Below are 19,180 nucleotides of genomic sequence, written 5' to 3' on the forward strand. Positions count from 1 at the left end.
TTTGTCCAATGAACCCTCCACTTATGAGACGTATCGGTGTATGCCATTGGTAGTAGTTCTTAAGCGCCCAAAAAGGTCATACAGGACACTGTCAACTTGTGAGAAGGAGGCCAGACTAGGCTCACAGATGCACTCTCCATCTGTCATCGATCAAGAAAGTTTCTCTGGTCCCTAGTCTCCTTTAGTTTCAGTATCCGGGTGTGCATGACTACCGGAACAAGGCCCCTGGTCTTGATGGCCACCCAGACACATTTTTTGCTACATTCTCAGACTCCCTGGTACCGCAGCTAGAGCGCCTGTATAACACCGCGTTGGCCACGGGGTCGCTGCCTCCCACCACCAGGCATGTGCTGGTAGTGTCCCTTCCCAAACCGGGACACTTGACAGCGGATCTGTCGGGCTATAGACCTCTGTCCCTACTCACAACTGAATAAAAAATTCTCAGTAAAGTCCTTTCTGGCCGCCTACTCCCTTATCTACAAAAGTTAATTCACCCAGACCAGTGCGGGTTCGTGCCGGCGCAGAGTACTTCACTTCTTCACTTAACATTAGGAGGCTGTACCATGTCATGACTACCACCCCCCAGGAAAGAGGTAACGCAGGGTGCATCACTCTGGATCTGAGGCAGGCATTTGACACACTCAGATGGGACTACATGTTTCGGATACTCGAGAGGTTTGGAATACCTCCAGACTATCTGAAGTGGGTTAAACTGCTGTATACAGGCCCCAATGTAAGGGCTCGCACTGGAAGTCACATTTCACGGGAGTACCCGATTGGCAAGGGCACCCGCCAGGGCTGCCCCTCGTCCCCACTGTTGTTCGTGCTGGCCCTGGAGCGGTTGGCTCTTAAGGTGCAGCTCTCAGCTGCGCAGATGGGAATACGCCTGGGGCAGGCTACACACGCAATTTCTGCATACGCAGATGATATTATTTTGTGTGCCACTGACCTAATCTCAAATCTCACCCCTACCTCGGACATCTTCACCTCCTTTGCCCGGCTCTCCGGCCTTCGCATAAACGAAAGCAAATCCTACGCCTTCTTTTTTTTACCAAGGGGAACGCCTAGAGGCGATCCAGTTCGACCCCCACTCCTTAACGGTCGCTACGCACACACACGTTCAAGTACCTAGGTATACATGTGTACAGAACTGCGCCGGATCTCCTAGAGAGAAACCTGGGTAAGGCTATCAGATCTCTCCGTTCGCAGGTCACTTTCTGGTCCTCCGTACCACTCTCGGTGATGGGACGAGTGGCGATTTAAAAAATGGTAGTCCTACCTCATTTGCTATACTTTTTTACTAACCTGCCGGTAGTGATTCCGACCCCGCTTCTCAACTCACTGAACACTATACTCTCTGCCTTGATTTGGGGTAGTGGCCGACTTAGAGTGGGACTGGCCAAGTTGCAGTGGGACACTGATAAGGGTGGGCTGGGTGCCCCGGATTTTCATGCCTACTGTTACGCGAGCGAACTACAATGGCTTTCGTACTGGTTGGCAGGACGCAACCTGCATGAAATTGATTATACTCCTGCTTACATAGATCGAGGGAAGCAGCACACACTACACCTACCATTGACTAGGGTCCCAGCCGATGCCCCGACGCTCCTGCACACGGCGCTTACATACTGGAAAAAATCTACACATTACACACGTAGCTGCCTTCCTTATTCTGATACCACACCACTCATCGGCATACCTACCCCCACTGGCTTCCTCACTAAAAGGCGGCTCCTCCTCTGGACGGAGGGCGGTGTCACCACTGTGGGTGCTTTGTTTCATGAAGGTACACTTATGGACCATGGTAACTTCGTCAGACGTCATGGAGTCTCTGACGCATTATATTTAACACTCGCTGTAGTCCTGCAATACGTAAAAAAACATTGGGCCCCTCACAGGGAGGAGACCCCTCGGCATGAAATGGTCTTTATGACCTTCTTGAGGGGGGAGGGCCATCATCTCACTAAGTGGCTCTACAAAGGCATTACAACCCATACTAGAATCCCATTGACGGGCTTGCGCAACAAATGGTCCACGGACCTTGGTACATGCCTGATGGATAAGGACTGGAGCAGGATCTTAGAATACCCCAAGAAAATCCTTCGTAACGCCAAATTCAAATTTATTCAGTATATGGTTTTACATAGGGCGTATCTTAACCCACACCGGCTGCAACGCATATTCCCAACCACACAACACTGCTGCCCCAGATGTAAGTTAGGAGACGCTGACCTATTACACATGCTCTGGCAGTGCCCTGTACTTGCACCTTACTGGTTGGAAGTAGTTACTTTGATCGAATCCGCGGTTGGGATCCCTATCCCGGGCACGCCTGCAATCTGCTTATTAGGACTGATCCGACGCCCTAAGGCACAGAAAGTACAGCTTCGCTTTATAGATTTAACAGTACTTCTGGCCAAACGCTCCATCACAATGCGGTGGAAATCGGTCACACCCCCACCGCTCTGTGGCTGGCACGGGGAGGTAGTGAGGTGGGGGGACGCAGAGAGCGCTGCCATCCGCCGGAAGAAAGCCCGGGGATTGCACAAAAAAGCTTATCTCTGTAGACTGGGATGGCATACCGGAAGAGTTCAAGGCCCTGGCTCCACCACCTGTCCCTGTAACGCGGAGCTAATGGTAGCTTTGTTGTCCAGACCCTCTTCCAGCTTACACTATAACTGATCCATATGTCCCACAGACCTCGCACCGTAGAGCATATATTTTGGAATGTTTGAGTGCAACCGGGGGTAGTTAGCAGAACACTCCGACAAATAAGTTAAAATGGCTAGGGCCAGACGAAGTTGGGGCAGGGAGGGAGGGTTGGGATAGTTGCATTTATGTGATACACTACTCTTATTATTATTATGGGGCAGTAATGCTGCAGTGCACTGGGACATGGACTACTCCCGACTGCATAGGCACAAACTTATGTGTCAAGCACGGACACGATTAGAAATGTCACGCTGCTGGATACACACGGATCTGCTATTGTATTCTTAACAGCCCCTTTTTTCAAGCCTAGACTGCACTGCGACTTTAATGTGATTCATATGTGTGTGTAATTGTAATAGATGTAATCAATGGGAAGAACATTTTTTTTTATAAAATGTGTTATAAAAAAAATCCTGGTGTGCATGACTAGATGACAGAAAACGCTCACACACTGTGTAAAATAGAACCAGATCAGCCCCAGTCTTTAGAGGCCTCTTTCAGCAGTCACTTATAGCTGAAGTAAAGCAGTGGTTGGGGTGGGTAGTATTTACAGGACTTCCCTGTCCAGCACTACGTCCACAGGTTCTGCTGAACTTGTCTCCCTGACTGCACACACCCCTTTGCACACCCTGCATTGCTACCAGGCCATTTCCCTCAAAACTCTGGTTATCTACAGGGCGCCATCTGTCCTCCGTGCATGTTGCCAATGCTCTCCTGCGCAAGTATTTGCTGGTGTAATCCCTCTGTACCACTAGAGATTTCTCAAGGTCGCTGTGTGCTTGCCGAACATCAATGCATGCCCCCATCCTGGAAGGATTGGTCTGCAGAACATGGGAAGGGGTACATGCCTCGATTTGGTGTCTTTGTCCTGCGACCACCCAAGTGCTAATCCCCAGCCTACAAAAGCGTCACCATCTCCCACATTTTCTTTAACTTCAGATCTCCTCAACTGTCCTCAAATTCATGCACTTGAGAACTACCTGTGAATATTTATTCTTTTTGTGGTTTATGCATTTGGGTGTGAAATAGGCTGATAAAGATTCCTAATGTGTGTGTGTTTTGCCCTGATATCACACTAATATATTGTATGCTTATAGGACTAGGCCGGTCCCTGGAAAGAGGCCCAGAACCATTTCTGTCACACTCCCAAGCTTTTTTTAACGATTTTGTGAATCGTAGATTTCATACAAAAGGTTTGGAATTTTAACAAATCGGCCACAAATAAGAAAATCAATCCTGTGTTTGTTTTCTTCATTTCAGAGGCCTGGAACAGGTTAACCCCATGCAGGTGTGATTGTTGGAGTGCTCCCATCCCTCCAACACTCTGCTGTGGGAATTGATTTGGGAGTGGAGTGAGGGAGGGCAAAGAGGCCCTGCTTGTCGTCTTTTTAATTTATTTTTAATTTGTGCACCGTATCTCAGTGACTTGCTGGGATAAACTGCACTGATAAAACAAGCAGCCATCTGACTTCTCTTTATTACCTTTTCAAAGCACAGAGTTTCAACGTCAATTTTTCAAACTTCTTAAAATGTTTGTTTAGAACTGTGTCAGTGAAAGCCTGTGCCCACCGCAGTCGCTTTAAAAGCGAAATTATGTTTAGTGATAGGCACCATTATCAATTCAGGCCTTCCTTGTTTAGCAGTAACATTCTTCATTCAGGTATTATAAAGGGCTGCTCTTGGATGTTCCAAAAAGCTATTTGCTTGCTAAAATCATGAGGTTATTAGGTGACTCCTTGCCATAAAAGACAGTTTGCCAGTCTTGGCATGTCATTTAACAACCATAAGCATTCTGAAATGTGCAGTCCAAGTTCATGTTAACTGAAGAAATTGCAGCACAGTTCAAGTTTAACAAGCGTTTAGCAAAGCCAACAGGTCTCGCTTTTGGCTGCCAATACAGACCTGCTGCTTATGCCAGTGGTTTTTGACAATGCTGTGCAGCATCAGAAAAAGAAATGCTTTTTAGGTCTCGCCTAGCGTGGCAGCGCATGCGCTGCTCGGTCGGCGAGATTTATTGTTAAAGAGGACTTTCAGAAGAGGGCTTGAAGCGCCGCCCCTCATCTCCATTGGCTGGCGTCACCGTTTATGCTAAACAGTGGCCTGCCATTGGAAATGAGGGTTTTGGGTTCACGCCCTTTCGCCTCCGATCCGGACTCGGTGGCCTGCTTTGCTGCTGTCGCAAAGCACTTTCTTATCTTCATGGGGCCATGTGTTTCTAATTAGAAACACATGGCCCCATAAAGACAAGAGATCCCCATGCTCAGGCTGCAGCGCGGTCCTCTTTCACTTAATATATATCTGTATGCAATGACCAAAGTAGCAAAGTACAAGTTGTACACGACCACCAGCAAAGCTCCGTTTAATGGCGCTGTGCGTCTTAATCTCCAAGTCTGTCCAGCTGCAAGATTGACTGTGGCGTTACAACCAGAACTGCAGAATTTGGAATTTGAGAACCTTGATTGAATCTCGTCGTGCTCAAAATCCTGTGATTCTGTGCACATCACTTCTCCCCGTGCCTCAAAACATGAATGTGATCGTGTGTAATTTAACCGGTGCTCATGCACAGTGATCCAATATCTTTTTGTGGAGTTCGCACTATATAAAACTGCAATAAACGCTACTCCATCATGGTTTTACATTTGTTTTCATCTTGTTGGTTGGCTTGCTGGGGTTGCCTTCCGTCCTGGCTAATCTTGCTTGTAGAAGCATGCGCAGAGCTCTGGGCCTCTGTGTGAACAGACCTGCACCAAAACTGACTCAGTGTCGTCGTTAGTTGTCCTAGTCCTCCACAGATGCAGGGGCACAGCCGGCTAGGGCACGCTTTTACTGCCAGTGTTGTGTGTGCTGCGTGATCACGAGTGTGTCAGGAGCTGTGTTCCCTGCTGGGTTCCATCCTCCTACAGGTGAGAGCCAGGGCTTTAAGTAGGCCGGGTCCTGCCGGTGCTCTGCACTGGCAGTTCTATAAAGCAGTTGCCAAACCGGGTCTCTATCGGGCTCTCCTCTTTTGCCCTCAGGGTGAAAAAACAAAATCTTACCTCTGCAGCAGTGCCACTCGTCACTGCTTTTGAGGTAACTTCAAGGAGACTCGTTATAGTTCTTTCAGTCTCATCATTTCAGAACGGAAGCATTTTCAATGTTATATACAAGGAAGCTGTAGTTGTTGCTGATTTAGCCTACACAAACAACAACCATTGGCAAAGCCAATAGCCCTGGCTTGCTGTAGGTGTAATGTTACTTGCTTTATCAGTATTGTATATTTGTATGCAATGACAGAAGCAGCAAAGTACAAGTTGTCATACACGACCACCAGCAAGGCTCCGTTTAATGGCGCTGTGCGTCTTAATCTCCACGTCTGTCCAGCTGCAGGGTTGACTGTGGTGTTACAACCAGAACTGCAGAATTTGGAATTTGAGAACCATGATTGAATCTCGGCATGCTCAAATCCTGTGATTCTGGGCACATCACTTCTCCCCGTGCCTCAAAACATAAATGTGATCTTGTGTAAATTAACCGGTGCTCCTGCACAGTGATCCAATATCTTTGTGTGGAGTTCGCGCTATATAAAACTGCAATAAACGCTTTATAAAACTGCAATAAACGCTACTCCAGCATGGTTTTACATTTGTTTTCATCTTGTTACTTGGAGGAGTCAAGCGAAATGCTGCGCATGGGCTGCCTGCTGTGCCACTTCTTTTCAATCTCCTAGTACTTGGGCCGGCTCCTCAGGCGTCTCTCCCGGCCCCATCTGCACGAAAAACCTCTTGTGTGCCCGTGCAAGTAGCCGCTCTTCCTCACACTTTTCAGGTTACTGCTGCTGCAATTTGACTCCAGGGAGCACTTCATCTGCATGCTGCCGATCCATCTGCCCCCCCTGCTACCCCACTGCCGGGATCTTTAATGGTGCCCTCGTGTGTGCCCCCGACCGAGGCTAACAGAGGGCACTTTGGCCTCAGCACTGCAGCCGTTCGTATTCGTTGAAAACGTTTGCCTCGAGGTTAACTGCAAACGTGAAGCACTCTTCAAAATGTCACCACGCAGCACGCTGTTTATTTGCAGTCTGCACCCATTATTGTGTGCCACTGTGCTTGTGCAAATTAACAAAGCAGTGCTTTCTTTTAGCTACATAAATAAAAACATTCCGATTTTGAAACGCAACGGTCGCTTTTTTTTCAGGCGCCATTTACGGGTGCTTTTTGTTGTACATGTTTTGTGTTTAACGCACTATTCATTTATTTATAGCCTGTAAGATTTATTGCTCAATGTTTCTCATTTTTGTGCTGGAATGAGGGGAAAATTACTTATTTGACATTAGTTCAACCCTGATGCGCAGCGGCAGGGCTGTTTCAGAGTTCTCCCTTCTGTTTCTCTTCCCCCCCACATCTGTGCTTTTATGGCTCTCTCGCCAGTGTGCCTCTCTGCTCCCTGCACTTCCCCCACATGACGGACCTGGCATGTTGTCCTGCTCCTCTGTATTCTTTCTGCTCTGCCACACTTTTCACACACAACAGCTTTTTATTTTCTCACATGATCGCCTGCCGAACTAGTCCTCTCTGCTTCACTAGGTGGCTCTTTTCCATAAATGAGCTCCCTGCCGAGATTTATGGCTGCATCTGCTACTTCACCCTCCTACAGTGAGCCATTAGACTTCACATGTAATGTCACCAGGGCAGTGTCATAAAACCCAGCACACTCGCAGATCAAGACTTTGTATTTAGATTACTGTGCACTTTGTATGTCTGAGTTCTAATCCTATTTCAAGAAACATGTTTAGAGTTTGCATTTTTAAACATTTGAAATGCTGCTGAAGCTTTATTCATTAAATCTGCATTCGCACCTAAATTATGTTTTAAAAGTTATTTATTTTCCAAGTCATGGGCAAGGGATGGTTTAAAGTGCTGCATCCAAATTGTAATATCACCTGAAACCCTTAATTTAAGTACTCTTTCTGGCAGCATCTCCAGGATCTGTGTTTATTTATTTTTTGGAAATGTTGTGGCGGTTTCTGTCTGGTAACTTTGCATCCAACAACTTACTAAGGCTAAAACAGGCCCTGCAAACACACATCACTTTGACAGTCCTCCTGCAGCTCTTTTTACCGTTATTCATAAAGGATAATAAAGTACATTTAATATAGCCTTTGCACATACATGCACATTGATCATTGCCACCTAATTACACTCTACTAAATACGAGATAAACACATCCCACATAAAACCACTATGCCACATAGCAACCATCCATAAAAATACACTCCACACCATGCCACATAATTCCCATCAGCATAATTTTACTCAAAATACCACAGTTCCACGCCACACAATTCAGCTCCACACATTTCCATTATGCACCACATAATTCAAATCAACACACTTATACAACAAATGCATCCAATCCACACCTCAAAATTCAACATCATGTCACACAATTCAACAGTTCAGCACATAATTAATTTCCACTACATACCACGCCACAAGTAAACATACCAATACACATATTTACACTCCATAACACTCAATCCCATTCTACATAATTCCAGCTAATTTAATACCACATCATTACTATCCACATAATTCTACTACACAAATACACACACACACACACTATTCCACCCCACACAATTCCACAACTAACAAGTTCAATCCAATCCATATAATTAAACTCCACACTACATACATCCACTCCATAAACAAAATACATTGTCATTTACAACACCATTAACTCCAACTTTCTCTAATGGGAGACCAATTGCATTGCAAATGCTTGTGTTATTGTACTTTGTGGCAGATCTGCTCCACTGTATCTCTTGGGGCTCTACAAACAAATTTGGTGATGAAGAGTACATTTTATTTTTCTTAACAACTTTTTAATTAAAAAGTTCTTCTCTTTAACTTCCTGTAATTCCCATAGTTGAAAAAACAAGCATTTGCAATGCAATAGGTCTTACGTTTTGCGAGTTTGAGGTATTGGCAAGTGGGCTGCTGGATGCTGTTGGCGTAGGAGTGGTTGATCATAAGAACTTGTAGGAGACACATGTGAACTCTCGTTCAAGATTGTGTGGTGCAGTGTGGCAGCAGTGCGGTGAGCGGTAGCCAGGCCTGAAAGCACAGAGGAGTGCAGCACGGTAGCGGGGCATGGGACAGAACCAGGGTCCCTGGTAAAGAACACGGTGCAGGTGCAGATAGACGCAGCTGTGCCTGCTGCACGCATCCTTTCATCATTCATTTTGCAGCTGCCATTAAGTAGTTTGTGGGAAAGAGGAGGAGTGCATGGTGCCATGGGCGGGAAATGGAAACCAGTTATGTCACTTCCTGTACGATGGATGATCGGAAATCCAGTGACGTCCCTTTCTGTGCAGATGGTTGATAGGTAATTAATTTCTCTTTGTAGGTTTCTTCTACTGCCTAGATATAAGCCCTCATTTATTCCCCATGCTTGCAGTGCAATACAGCAGGTTAAACATTCACGCTATATATATAGCCAGCGCATCTTTGTGCATGACGGCGTTTACATGCATGAGCACATTGAAGCTTGGTACAATCAGACTACAGCATTAGTTCTGTATTGAAGAGCTAAAAGTTGGAGAGATTGTGGCTCTTCTCGAGAGTATATATGGAAAGATAAACTGTTTTCAAAGCCTGCGTTCAATACGTTTTATCTTGAGTAACACAGATGCAGGCCATGGAACTGCTAAGCTCGGCGTTTCATTATTGCAAAATAGCCAAGATAAGGATTGACTGAAAACTGGTAAATATAAAACTTTGCATCACTTTGCAATTAATACGAAGGTGTGTTATTACCATGAGTGCTTGGCGCTGTACCTGTGTGCGTTCAATCAGTTCTTGGCACTGCACAGTAATGGCATTCTTGTAAAAAAAAGAAAAAATCTATGGGATATAATTCTTTCACAACAGGGCACATAATTTGACAGATTATTTTCCCCTTCTTACTACCATACTCCCGTCAGTGCACTGTAGTCACCAGCAAGCCACTTTAGTCCTCATAAGAAGGAATGACGGCAGCCGTTTCACCAACTCTGAGGAATACGGCTGGGTTTGGCAGGTACCAACTTGCAAAAAAAAAAAAAAAAAGCATTACAAATGCAATAGGTCTTGCCTTTCATTAATTTAAAGCCATTTGCTTTGCTATACAATACCATTAGCAAAGTAAATGGTTTTAACTTAATCAAAGGCGAGACCTATTGCATTTTCAATGCTTGTTGTAGGTGCTGCTTAACATTAGCAGTGGCACACGTATGGCTGCCGTTATGTTTAAAAAAAAAAAAAAAAGAATTCCGGATGGTGGATGCCAATCTTAGATCGGGTAATAAAATTCTAACATGCCTGTGTAAAAGGATCAGTGCGATGGCAAACTATCAGTTAGTGGACCCTGCAAAATAGAAGAAAAATGTTTTTCAATTATCAAGATGGTGACAGAAAGGGGCCGTGGCCTGGGGGCGATGGAGTGAGCAGTGTAGTTCCAGAACTCCGTCTGGCCGACCACCATTACGATCCATCCTAAGCCCTTCGAGGGCCAAACTCGACCCAGTAATCACCCCGACCCACCCTGAGGTGGGGGGCACACCGAGGCGGCTAGAAGTTGCTTTACAGCAATGAAACATGCACCCGAGGGAGCGCCACCGACGGAGGCAGCACAAACTCCTCAAAATGGCCGCGTCCAATGGCAACTGACAGAGTGAATCCCTGGGACTGTCCTCAGAGAGTTGGCGGCACTGATGAAGTACGCAGCCCGCCGCGATCTACGGCTTCGGACTGCGCTGAGTCCTGGAGGGCAGCGACGAGTGGCCGGCGTGCAAAGGACCCACAAGCCGAGAAGGGAAATTGGACTGAGATTGAAGAGGTTTCAGAAGAAAGCGCCCTATGAAGTGTGAGGTGCGGAGGGCAGCGAGAGCAGAAACCGGCCCAGCAGTGCGAGTCCGTTCGTGGTGCGGTAAGCAGCGGCTGCGGGGGGAGCCCGTAGAGAGAATACCGGTGGCACCAGGAGGACAGAGGAGGTGACTGCCTCACCTAAGATGGCGGACCCCCAGCGTGACGCAGTGGGCGGTGGACCGCACAGCAGAGACTGTGGAGCGGACCGGAGAGCCAACGAGAGCCTGGAGGGCACTCCAGTAAGAAACACCTGCGCCCTCCTTGCAGCGAGCAGGATGAAGGTGCCCAGAAGCGGAGGGCACCGGCAGGGAGCTCCTGCAACCCCCCACCCCTCAGAGTGCAAGAGTCTGTGAAGGCTAGAGTCGGGGCGGCAGCAAAGGGCATCTGTGCGCCCCCCCCCATCCTAAAGAGCGCAGGCAGGACGACCGGTGGCAGAGGATGCCAGGGGCGGAAAAAGGGACCAAGTCCTGGCCTGCTAAGAAGCCTGGAGAGTGATGCGAAACCCCCTGAGCCTCGAGACAGTCGGCACGCACTGCAGAAACCCCCAAACAAGGAACGGGGTCAAGACCAAGGCGCAACGCGGTGGGAGCCCCTGCAGCAAACAGAGGCCCCAGCCCTCCCCGAAGAGGGACACTTAGGAGAGAGTGGCAGCGCCTGGGGAGGATCAATACCCAGAGGCAACAGATGTAGGGGAAGGCCATACCCCTGCACAGTAGAAGCCCACAGAAAAGCAGACTGAGGACAAAGCAGGGCGCTGAGCACTGTAAACAGAAACGCTGCCCATGAACAACAAGCGCGAGGAGAGCTGAGCTGCCCCTGGAGGTGCACTGAACTTGGAACAGAAGCCCACAACTTACGGTATCGTGCTGGGGAGTGCTATCCCCCACTGAAAGAGAGCAGTAATCTCCGGAGGCGCAGGGCCACAGGATCGCAGACACTAGAAGATCCTCAGCATGAACAGAGGAGGGCCCCCCTTCTGGGGGAACAGGCCGCAGCAGCATAGACCCTGAGAAAGGCGCACACACACACGCCTGACGTGGATGGTGAGTGAGAAATGGGGAAAATTACGAAGAAGGGCACTGAAGGAACCCCGCTGGAGATCGCGATGGAGGGAGGCGAGAGGCCCCCCCCGCGCAGATGGACTGCCCTCCAGCCCCAACTTTACAAGACATCCTTCAAGCAATAACAAGCTCCAGTGAGCGCCTAGAGGCAAAAATAGACTCAATAGCCGTGGACCTGGGCATTTTATGAGACGACCATAGATGCCTAGCAGAGCGAGTGATGGTGAACGAGCGAGAGATGTCCCCAGCATCTCAGCCTTATAAAAGATGATGGCCGCATTAGAAAGCAAGGTGCGCACGTTAGCACTCAGGGCCGAAGACCACGAAACAGGTCACGGAGGAATAATATACGAATAGTGGGACTCACTGAGAAAGTGGAAGGTGCCATTATGGTGGGCTACCTCGAACAGTGGATAAGTAAGGAGGTGGCACCGTAGGGACGATCTGCGTTCTATGCGCCCCTGTTCGGCGCTTCCCCAAGGGTGGTGGCAAGGCTCCTCCACTACCGCGACAGAGACCACATCCTGACAAGAGCCAGATGCAACGGAGACCTCCAGGTGAAAAACGCAGTGGTGTGAATTTTCCCAGATTTCTCTAGAGTAGTCCAGAAGCAAAGAGGAGTGTACCACAACGTGAAATAAAAAGCTCCGCCAGCTGGAATACAAATACTCTATGCTTTATCCGACCAGGTTACAAGTGGTTGCAGAGAACGCGTGGAATTCTTTCAGACCCCGCGAGAGGCTTGGGACTGGCTAGAACGCAACCGAGGAGACATTCCCCCTCCAGAACCGAAGGGGCAGCGGTCACGCAGAGGCAGATCCAGGGGCAGACGGAACAATGGAGACTTGCCTATGCCCACGCGGGATAAAGTACAAATTGAACGCCGGAATGTGGTGATGAAGGTGGCTCTGATCCGTGGCAGAGGAGTGGAACGATCGTCCCACAGGAGTGGAGTACAGCTGCAAGATTCGGACTCTGAAAGCTCATCCACAGTATCAGAAGTACCGAGTATTGAACTCCTGCACATAACCCCACGAACAGCAGATGACCTAATCTGAGAACATATCGAGAAGGGCGGGAAATGAAGCAAGCTGAGAGGCATGATGCAACTGCAGGTCAGGAGGGAGGTAGCGGGGACGCCTGAGGCGGCCAAGCCTCTATTTAATCAGAACTGTAGGGCGGATTTAGGCCTGGACCAGCACTGGGTCACATCTCCTAACTGACCAAGCAGCGAGGGAGCTGCTGATAGTTGACATAGCATGGTTCGGATGGGAGGCACACACCTACTTGTCCTGGGGAGTGGGAGTTGGGCAGGTTGTTTACAGTTACATAGTTTGGGGGGGTCTTGAGTTGCACCGCTTACTAGAGCTAAGACAAGACGACTGGGAAACTATCTTCGACCTTGGCTATCTGGGCCCTGTTGCTCTCCTTCATCCTATGGAGTGCTCCGGGAGACATTCTTCCATTGTGAAGTTGTAGTGGGTACCATTCTTATCCAGGCTTCCATTCGCATCTGTCCTTGGCTACTAGTTCCTATATCATATTAATGATAATCCCTCTTTCGGCATGCGCTTTGGTCTTTGACCACTACAGCAGAACAAAGCAAATGCCAGTGTACAGTGGCATACACATCCATTCCTATAATGACCCACACAGATGCATTAGAAGATCTAGATCTCCACTTCCTATATAGTCTACTGGTGCTTAATTTGAGCCTGTGGTTGTACGTAAAGCTTATCAGCATTACTTTTTGAGGACCCGTACTTATTTTTCCTTCTCAGATCTAAACCGTGAACAAGACAGTGAAAACTTCACAAGAGGGAAAGGAGGAAGAGAAAGGCAAACAAAAACCTGAGAGAATGAGATAAAGGAGCAGGGAGTGTCTGGTGGTGCATTAGAGTTGTGAGGTGGAATCAAGACTATGCAGCCTTTGTATTCGTTACCCCTTAGCAAAACTTTGGCTCCATCACTTATTCTTTCTTTTTTTAAATATCTTTATTTCATTTGCATAGAACAAGCAACAATAAGGGCCCAATCCCAGGCTCTAGAATAAAGGAGAAGGCAGGTATATATAGGCAGCCGTTCACACAGGGCTGACATAAGGCAACAGTATTATGTTTCAGCAGGAGAAAAAACACTGACTGGGAAGGCGGTACGTACACACTTTGATCATGTTATGGGCATCGGCCCCAGCGACGGTAAACTGTAGGCCATAATGCTTCGATCAGCATCCCCAAACCTTGGAAAAAATACGTGGTAAACCCCTGCCTATATATGTAACCTTTTCCACCGGCTTGTAGAGGTCTATCCCTAACCTCCGTTCTCCCACAGACTGAACCACAGGAGCACCCCAGTGACTTGCAATATCACTCTTAGCCACTACAAGCCCCAAGTTGCAAAAGAGGAGCTTCACTGTAGGGACATCTACATCTCCCGGTATTCTCAAGAGAACATGTTTGGGCTCTAGATAGATATGTTCCCCCAACACCATGCTGAGCTCGCCTGTCACCTGTGACCAGTGTACCAAAGTGGCCAGGCAGCTCCAGATCCTATGGACAAATGTACCCTGCGTCATCCCATACCTCAGACAATCCGAGGATGAAGCCCTCCCTATGCGGTGCAGATGGCTGCTGTCCTAGTAAACTTGAGAGAGTCCTTTAAGTTGTATCAGGCTCAACAGGGATTTTATGGTGTCCGCCTCCCAGTCCACGTCCTCAGATTCCCCCTCCATGCTCTCAGTGTATCCGGCATATTGTTCTTAAGTGTTTTGTAGGTGAGGAAGATCGTCTTAGAAGGTAACTCCTCTTGGAGCAGTCTGCCCTAGAGAGGACGTACTCTTGTATGTCCAACTTCCCCAGGCCCTCCGCCTGCTAAGCATGGCGCAACTGTGCATATTTTAAGTATTCATTGGAATTCTTAAGATAGTCCAGTTGAAAGGAGGAGAAGGACCTCAGACCATCGTCCTCCTGGAGATCCCCGAGTCGGGAGATTCCCAGTAAGTCTCAAGACCTAAACCTCTTCAGTTTTCCCAATTCACACATCCATGTCCCTTCCCAAAGCGAAGTCAACTTCCCTGGCCAGCCTATACGTCTTGTGACTTTTCTCCATGCCTCAATCGCCACCCGCGTCGCCCGGAGTAGCTACCGTAAAGGTAGTGAAAGCAGGACCGTGTTGGTTCCAGTCTGTAAGTAGAATGGTCCTATCGTGTAAAAGACCAGTCATTAATAGCCACCATATGGAGCGCCTGGTAATAGGCCCTTACGTTCAGGAGAGCAATCCTTCAGTTATAGGGGATTGCTCTGAAGATTCTTCAGCACTATCCTGGAGTGACCACCACCATCCCACAACAAAGCACACCGGTCTCCCTCTATCTTAGCAAATGCCGCCTAAGGAACTGGGTAATATATATTTTGTAAGCTGTGGAGCAATTTGGGGAGTGTTATCATTTTAAAGATAGACGCTCTTCCTATCAAAGTAAAGGGCAGCGTACGGCACCTCCTCTTGGTAGTTGGACACCACACAGTCCAGGTTCCTGGACAGGCATGTTTCCCTATGAGGAGTCACAAATATACCTAAATATTAAAATCCATCAGTCTCCACCCTAAGTGTCGGGGGAAGATTGGCTGGGTCCAGGGGTCCAAATGAGTGGCAGAGCAACGATTTACTCCAGTTAACATGTTAAATGGAATATGATGCTTGCGTCTCAAACACTCGAAGGATAACCGGAAACCCATCACTTATTTTTTTACAAGTTAGCCACTGCACTAAACAATATTATAAATGGTACAAAACGTGTAAGCTACTATCCCGTATGACTCAACCCTAAAAACATTACTTCACACAGTAAATGACAATTTTAACAAGCCACTTTGACTCCAGGTATCTAGAATCCCAGAGCCATAATTGTTGCCCAGATTCTAAAAGAGCTTCAGGGCCATACAAGTGATGAGAGTACGGTATATGAATGTATTTACATAACATTTCTTTGCTGCTTGAATGGTTTGTTTTTATTGCTTTGGAAACATGTTAATGTAGTAATACTTTGTGTTAAAAGTCAATACAGCCCTTTTAAATCTTCTAATATGCAATTATGGCTAAATATTTCTGGCTTTTTTTTAAAGACTATCTCATTTAATCAAAATGATAACCATTTGTGCCTATTCTTGTTTTCTAGATGAACTGGAAAGCTACAGAGCAGTTGTCAGTGCACCAGAGGTAAACCACCATTCCTTTTCTTCTGAGCTATCATACTTTCAACCAGAAATCAATGCGCCTAAATTGCAACATGCAATCGGCGCTTCTTTGGAGCCTCTATTCACATTAGAGCCGACTTCAACCAGTAAAGCAAGTTTGGAAGAAGTGAACACTAAGCAATATGAGAAAAACATCACTGGACCAGATCTGCTATCAATGGTAGATAGCGGCATTTCCGATGAAATCCAGTCATCAAGCCTTGGGAGAGGAGGTGAACCTCTGTGTGATCTCATCAGTGACACAGGGAACCTAATCCACTCAACTGTAAATCCTGACAGTGGACAACAACAAACTGAGGATTTCTCCTCTGGTAGTGACTATCTACCTACTTTGGATTGTTTGCCCAGCAATCTCGAGACAAAGCTTGAAGGGACTATATCACAAAGTCAGCTTCCCATGACAGTTGGAGAGATTAGCTTACTAGATTTTAAGTCTTGTGGGCCATGTTTGGATGAAAATGGCACAATATTAAAAGAGGACCAGGATGTTAAAAATTTGAGTTCAGCTCCGGGAAACTTGCCCAAGTCAAACTCCAGTGATAATGACCTTACAGTGAAATTGCACGGTGACTCTATGAAAGCTGCTGTCCACCTAATACCAGAAGAATGCATAGAAAGTACAGATTCACTAACTGGTAATAATAATAAAGGGGTTAGCTTGGAAATTGTGTTGTCGGGTGAGCATAAGAGTTCAGATGGATTGAAGCCTGGCTCGTGCCTCACATCTGAAAATGTGTCCGTTTTTTATAAAAAAGAGGAAGCTGGTATAAGACAGGAGCATGATCAGGTAGTGGAAGAACAATTAACTGTCTCTGAAATAAAGGACAACAAAGCACGATTATTGGAGGTCTATTCAGCTCCAAGAACATCTCCAGGGGAAGTACACAGCTCGCTTTCTTGTCTTCCGATAGCAGTCTCATTGTGTGGTTCCTTAGTGACCTCAGAAGATACTGACTCTCTTGTACCTCCTGAAGAAGATGATCATGTCATTCATGATGCAGCATCTGTACGTGCAGGAACAGCTAGCAGTCTTTCATCTGACTGCCTTTCCAATGCTTTAACTGGACTTTGCAATGAACAAGCAGAGAAGGTGGAAGAAAAACCTGAGTATTTAAACAATGTCAACCAGACTGTTACAAAACAGAAAGAAGATACTCAATTATACGAAACTGTTGATCCTGAAACAATTGCCTTGCCTCATCTGGAAGCCATTGCTGCTTTTTCAAGTATTCCAGAAGCTGAAAAGGCTCCACCCAGGGATGTCCTCCATCAGTTAAATGTAGACCATTGTAAAGCGGTTTCATCACCTATAACTGATGGTGAGAGCCGGAGCTCAACATCTGACCCAAGTGACAAGCTAATGTCTGGCCAGGATGATATTCTGATGTGTGATACATTGATCAGCGATGCAGAGCTAGATGCATTTCTAAAAGAGCAAAGTAGTTCAGTTTATAACACTAATTCATTCCAAGATGGTTTTCCAGTACTTGATGCAGATCTCTCAGAGTTTTTATACATTGAGGACTCCGTAGGTGTGGAACGAAATTCTGAACAAGTGCCTAAAGTGACAGCAGATGGTACTGTTGAATATCCTGATCGAGCTGTAGGATTCTGTGATGCTGAAATGGAAGCACCAAGCTTGTCGGAGCCACCTGGCAAAGACAAAGATATTTATCATGAAACCTTAAACCAGACCACTGATGTAGTCATCTCTGATGAGAACAAATGGAGGAGCCATGGAGGTGCCAGACCGAAACAGTTGCTTGACCTTTCTCCACAATTGGCATCTGATGGGATGCTCAGTATGCCAATCCCACCTTGTAGTGTGACAGCTGGGGCTGAAAAGCAGCTAGTGAACAATGGAGAATCTTTGAATGTACCCGTTGACATTGACACTAGTTCTGATATCAGCGCTAACTTCAATTCTTCTGGGTTCGAAACTAGCTTAGAAGCAAAGGAGACTGTTAGCACAGTCAACAATGAACACTGTCCTATGGGTGGAGACCTGAATTCCCTAGGACAAAAACAACCTTCGTGGGTTCCTGATTCAGAAGCACCAAACTGCATGAATTGCCAAGTCAAATTCACTTTCACAAAGAGACGACATCATTGTCGAGCATGTGGGAAAGTAAGTAAAAGCAGAATCTGATATGTGTTAATGAAGGTTGAATGGGATCATAATCCTGGTTACCTAAGGTGCATAGTTATTTTGTGCTTTTCCCAGTTGATTGGTTGTTTATGATTGCCCGCCAGACTGGCAGATGCAGTGCAAAGGGAGCAGCACTATGTTCAGTAAATATAATCACAGCTATTGAGCCACACATATAGACTTGTTGTTTGGCTGAAGGGATTTTTTAAAATATTTGTTTTTCCTTTAATGATTTTTAAAAAAATGTTCCATATATTATTGGTAGACCTGGAGGATAGCTGCAGCATAGGAAATTGCCAGGTTCAAGTCTAAATACCTGTGTTTTACCTGATCTAACCTTGTTATCAACATCTCGTCCTCTGCAATAGGATGCATGTCTGGACTGTAATAAAATGACAGACGCAGAGCCTTTTCTGGAGTTCATGCTTATTTTATCATGCTTATTTTATCCTGTAGGTAGGTAAACCATCTTTAAAGTAGGATGTGCAAAATGCACTTTTTTTGGGTAATGAAATGTTCGAGGCATGTATGGCTGTAGATACACATGCTGTGCATACTCCTGCCATCTAGTGCTGGGCCCATATGTGTGCAGGTTGATTTTCTTCAAAGACGGCTTTTGAGTCATGAGGTACTGTGACTTCTCTTGCTGGTAATACACATAGGCATTAATTCCATTGTTAGATTGTTTTCTTTCCACTGTTTGGTTCGGATGTGTTCTTCCATGCTTCGGTTTGACACCGTTGTGGTGCTCTGTTCTGTATACACTGGTTTCTTACCTCTGTCGGTATTGTTTCGATTGCGTTTCTCATTTCCTTTTGTTTTGGGTAGACTATTCCTGCTTCGACCGGACAGTTTTTTTGTCACTCTAGGCACCATATGTGCCTTAGCCCTTCAGAGCCTCTTTCCATATTCTGACGGCGTCTCCCCACCATATCCTCACGGTGATAGAATGGATGCCATTTCGCTACTGTCCTTGTTTCCTCACGAAATATCCCCGGACCATTCGCCATCATGTCTGTAATTTGCTTGCAACACCTGCCGCTCCTTCTGTTCTAAGAAAGCCCTCTGCGACCGCCAGGCCCAACGTCTTGAGATGTCACGTAGGAGAGGTGACCACAC

General features: G+C 46.7%; 1 protein-coding gene across 9 annotated transcripts in view; it reads left to right on the plus strand.

Moving 5' to 3' along the window:
* ZFYVE16 (zinc finger FYVE-type containing 16) overlaps window positions 1-19,180 on the plus strand; it is a 602,399-nt gene that overhangs the window by 123,009 nt on the left and 460,210 nt on the right. For all 9 annotated transcript variants that reach the window (XM_085632397.1, XM_085632392.1, XM_085632394.1 and 6 more), the window contains one exon: window positions 15,834-18,040. In XM_085632397.1, the coding sequence (XP_085488523.1) occupies window positions 15,834-18,040 (2,207 nt within the window). The remainder of the gene's footprint in view (window positions 1-15,833; window positions 18,041-19,180) is intronic.

Source organism: Triturus cristatus, chromosome 2_1 (genome assembly GCF_964204655.1).
Source record: "Triturus cristatus chromosome 2_1, aTriCri1.1, whole genome shotgun sequence".
NCBI classification, from domain to species: Eukaryota; Metazoa; Chordata; class Amphibia; order Caudata; family Salamandridae; genus Triturus; species Triturus cristatus.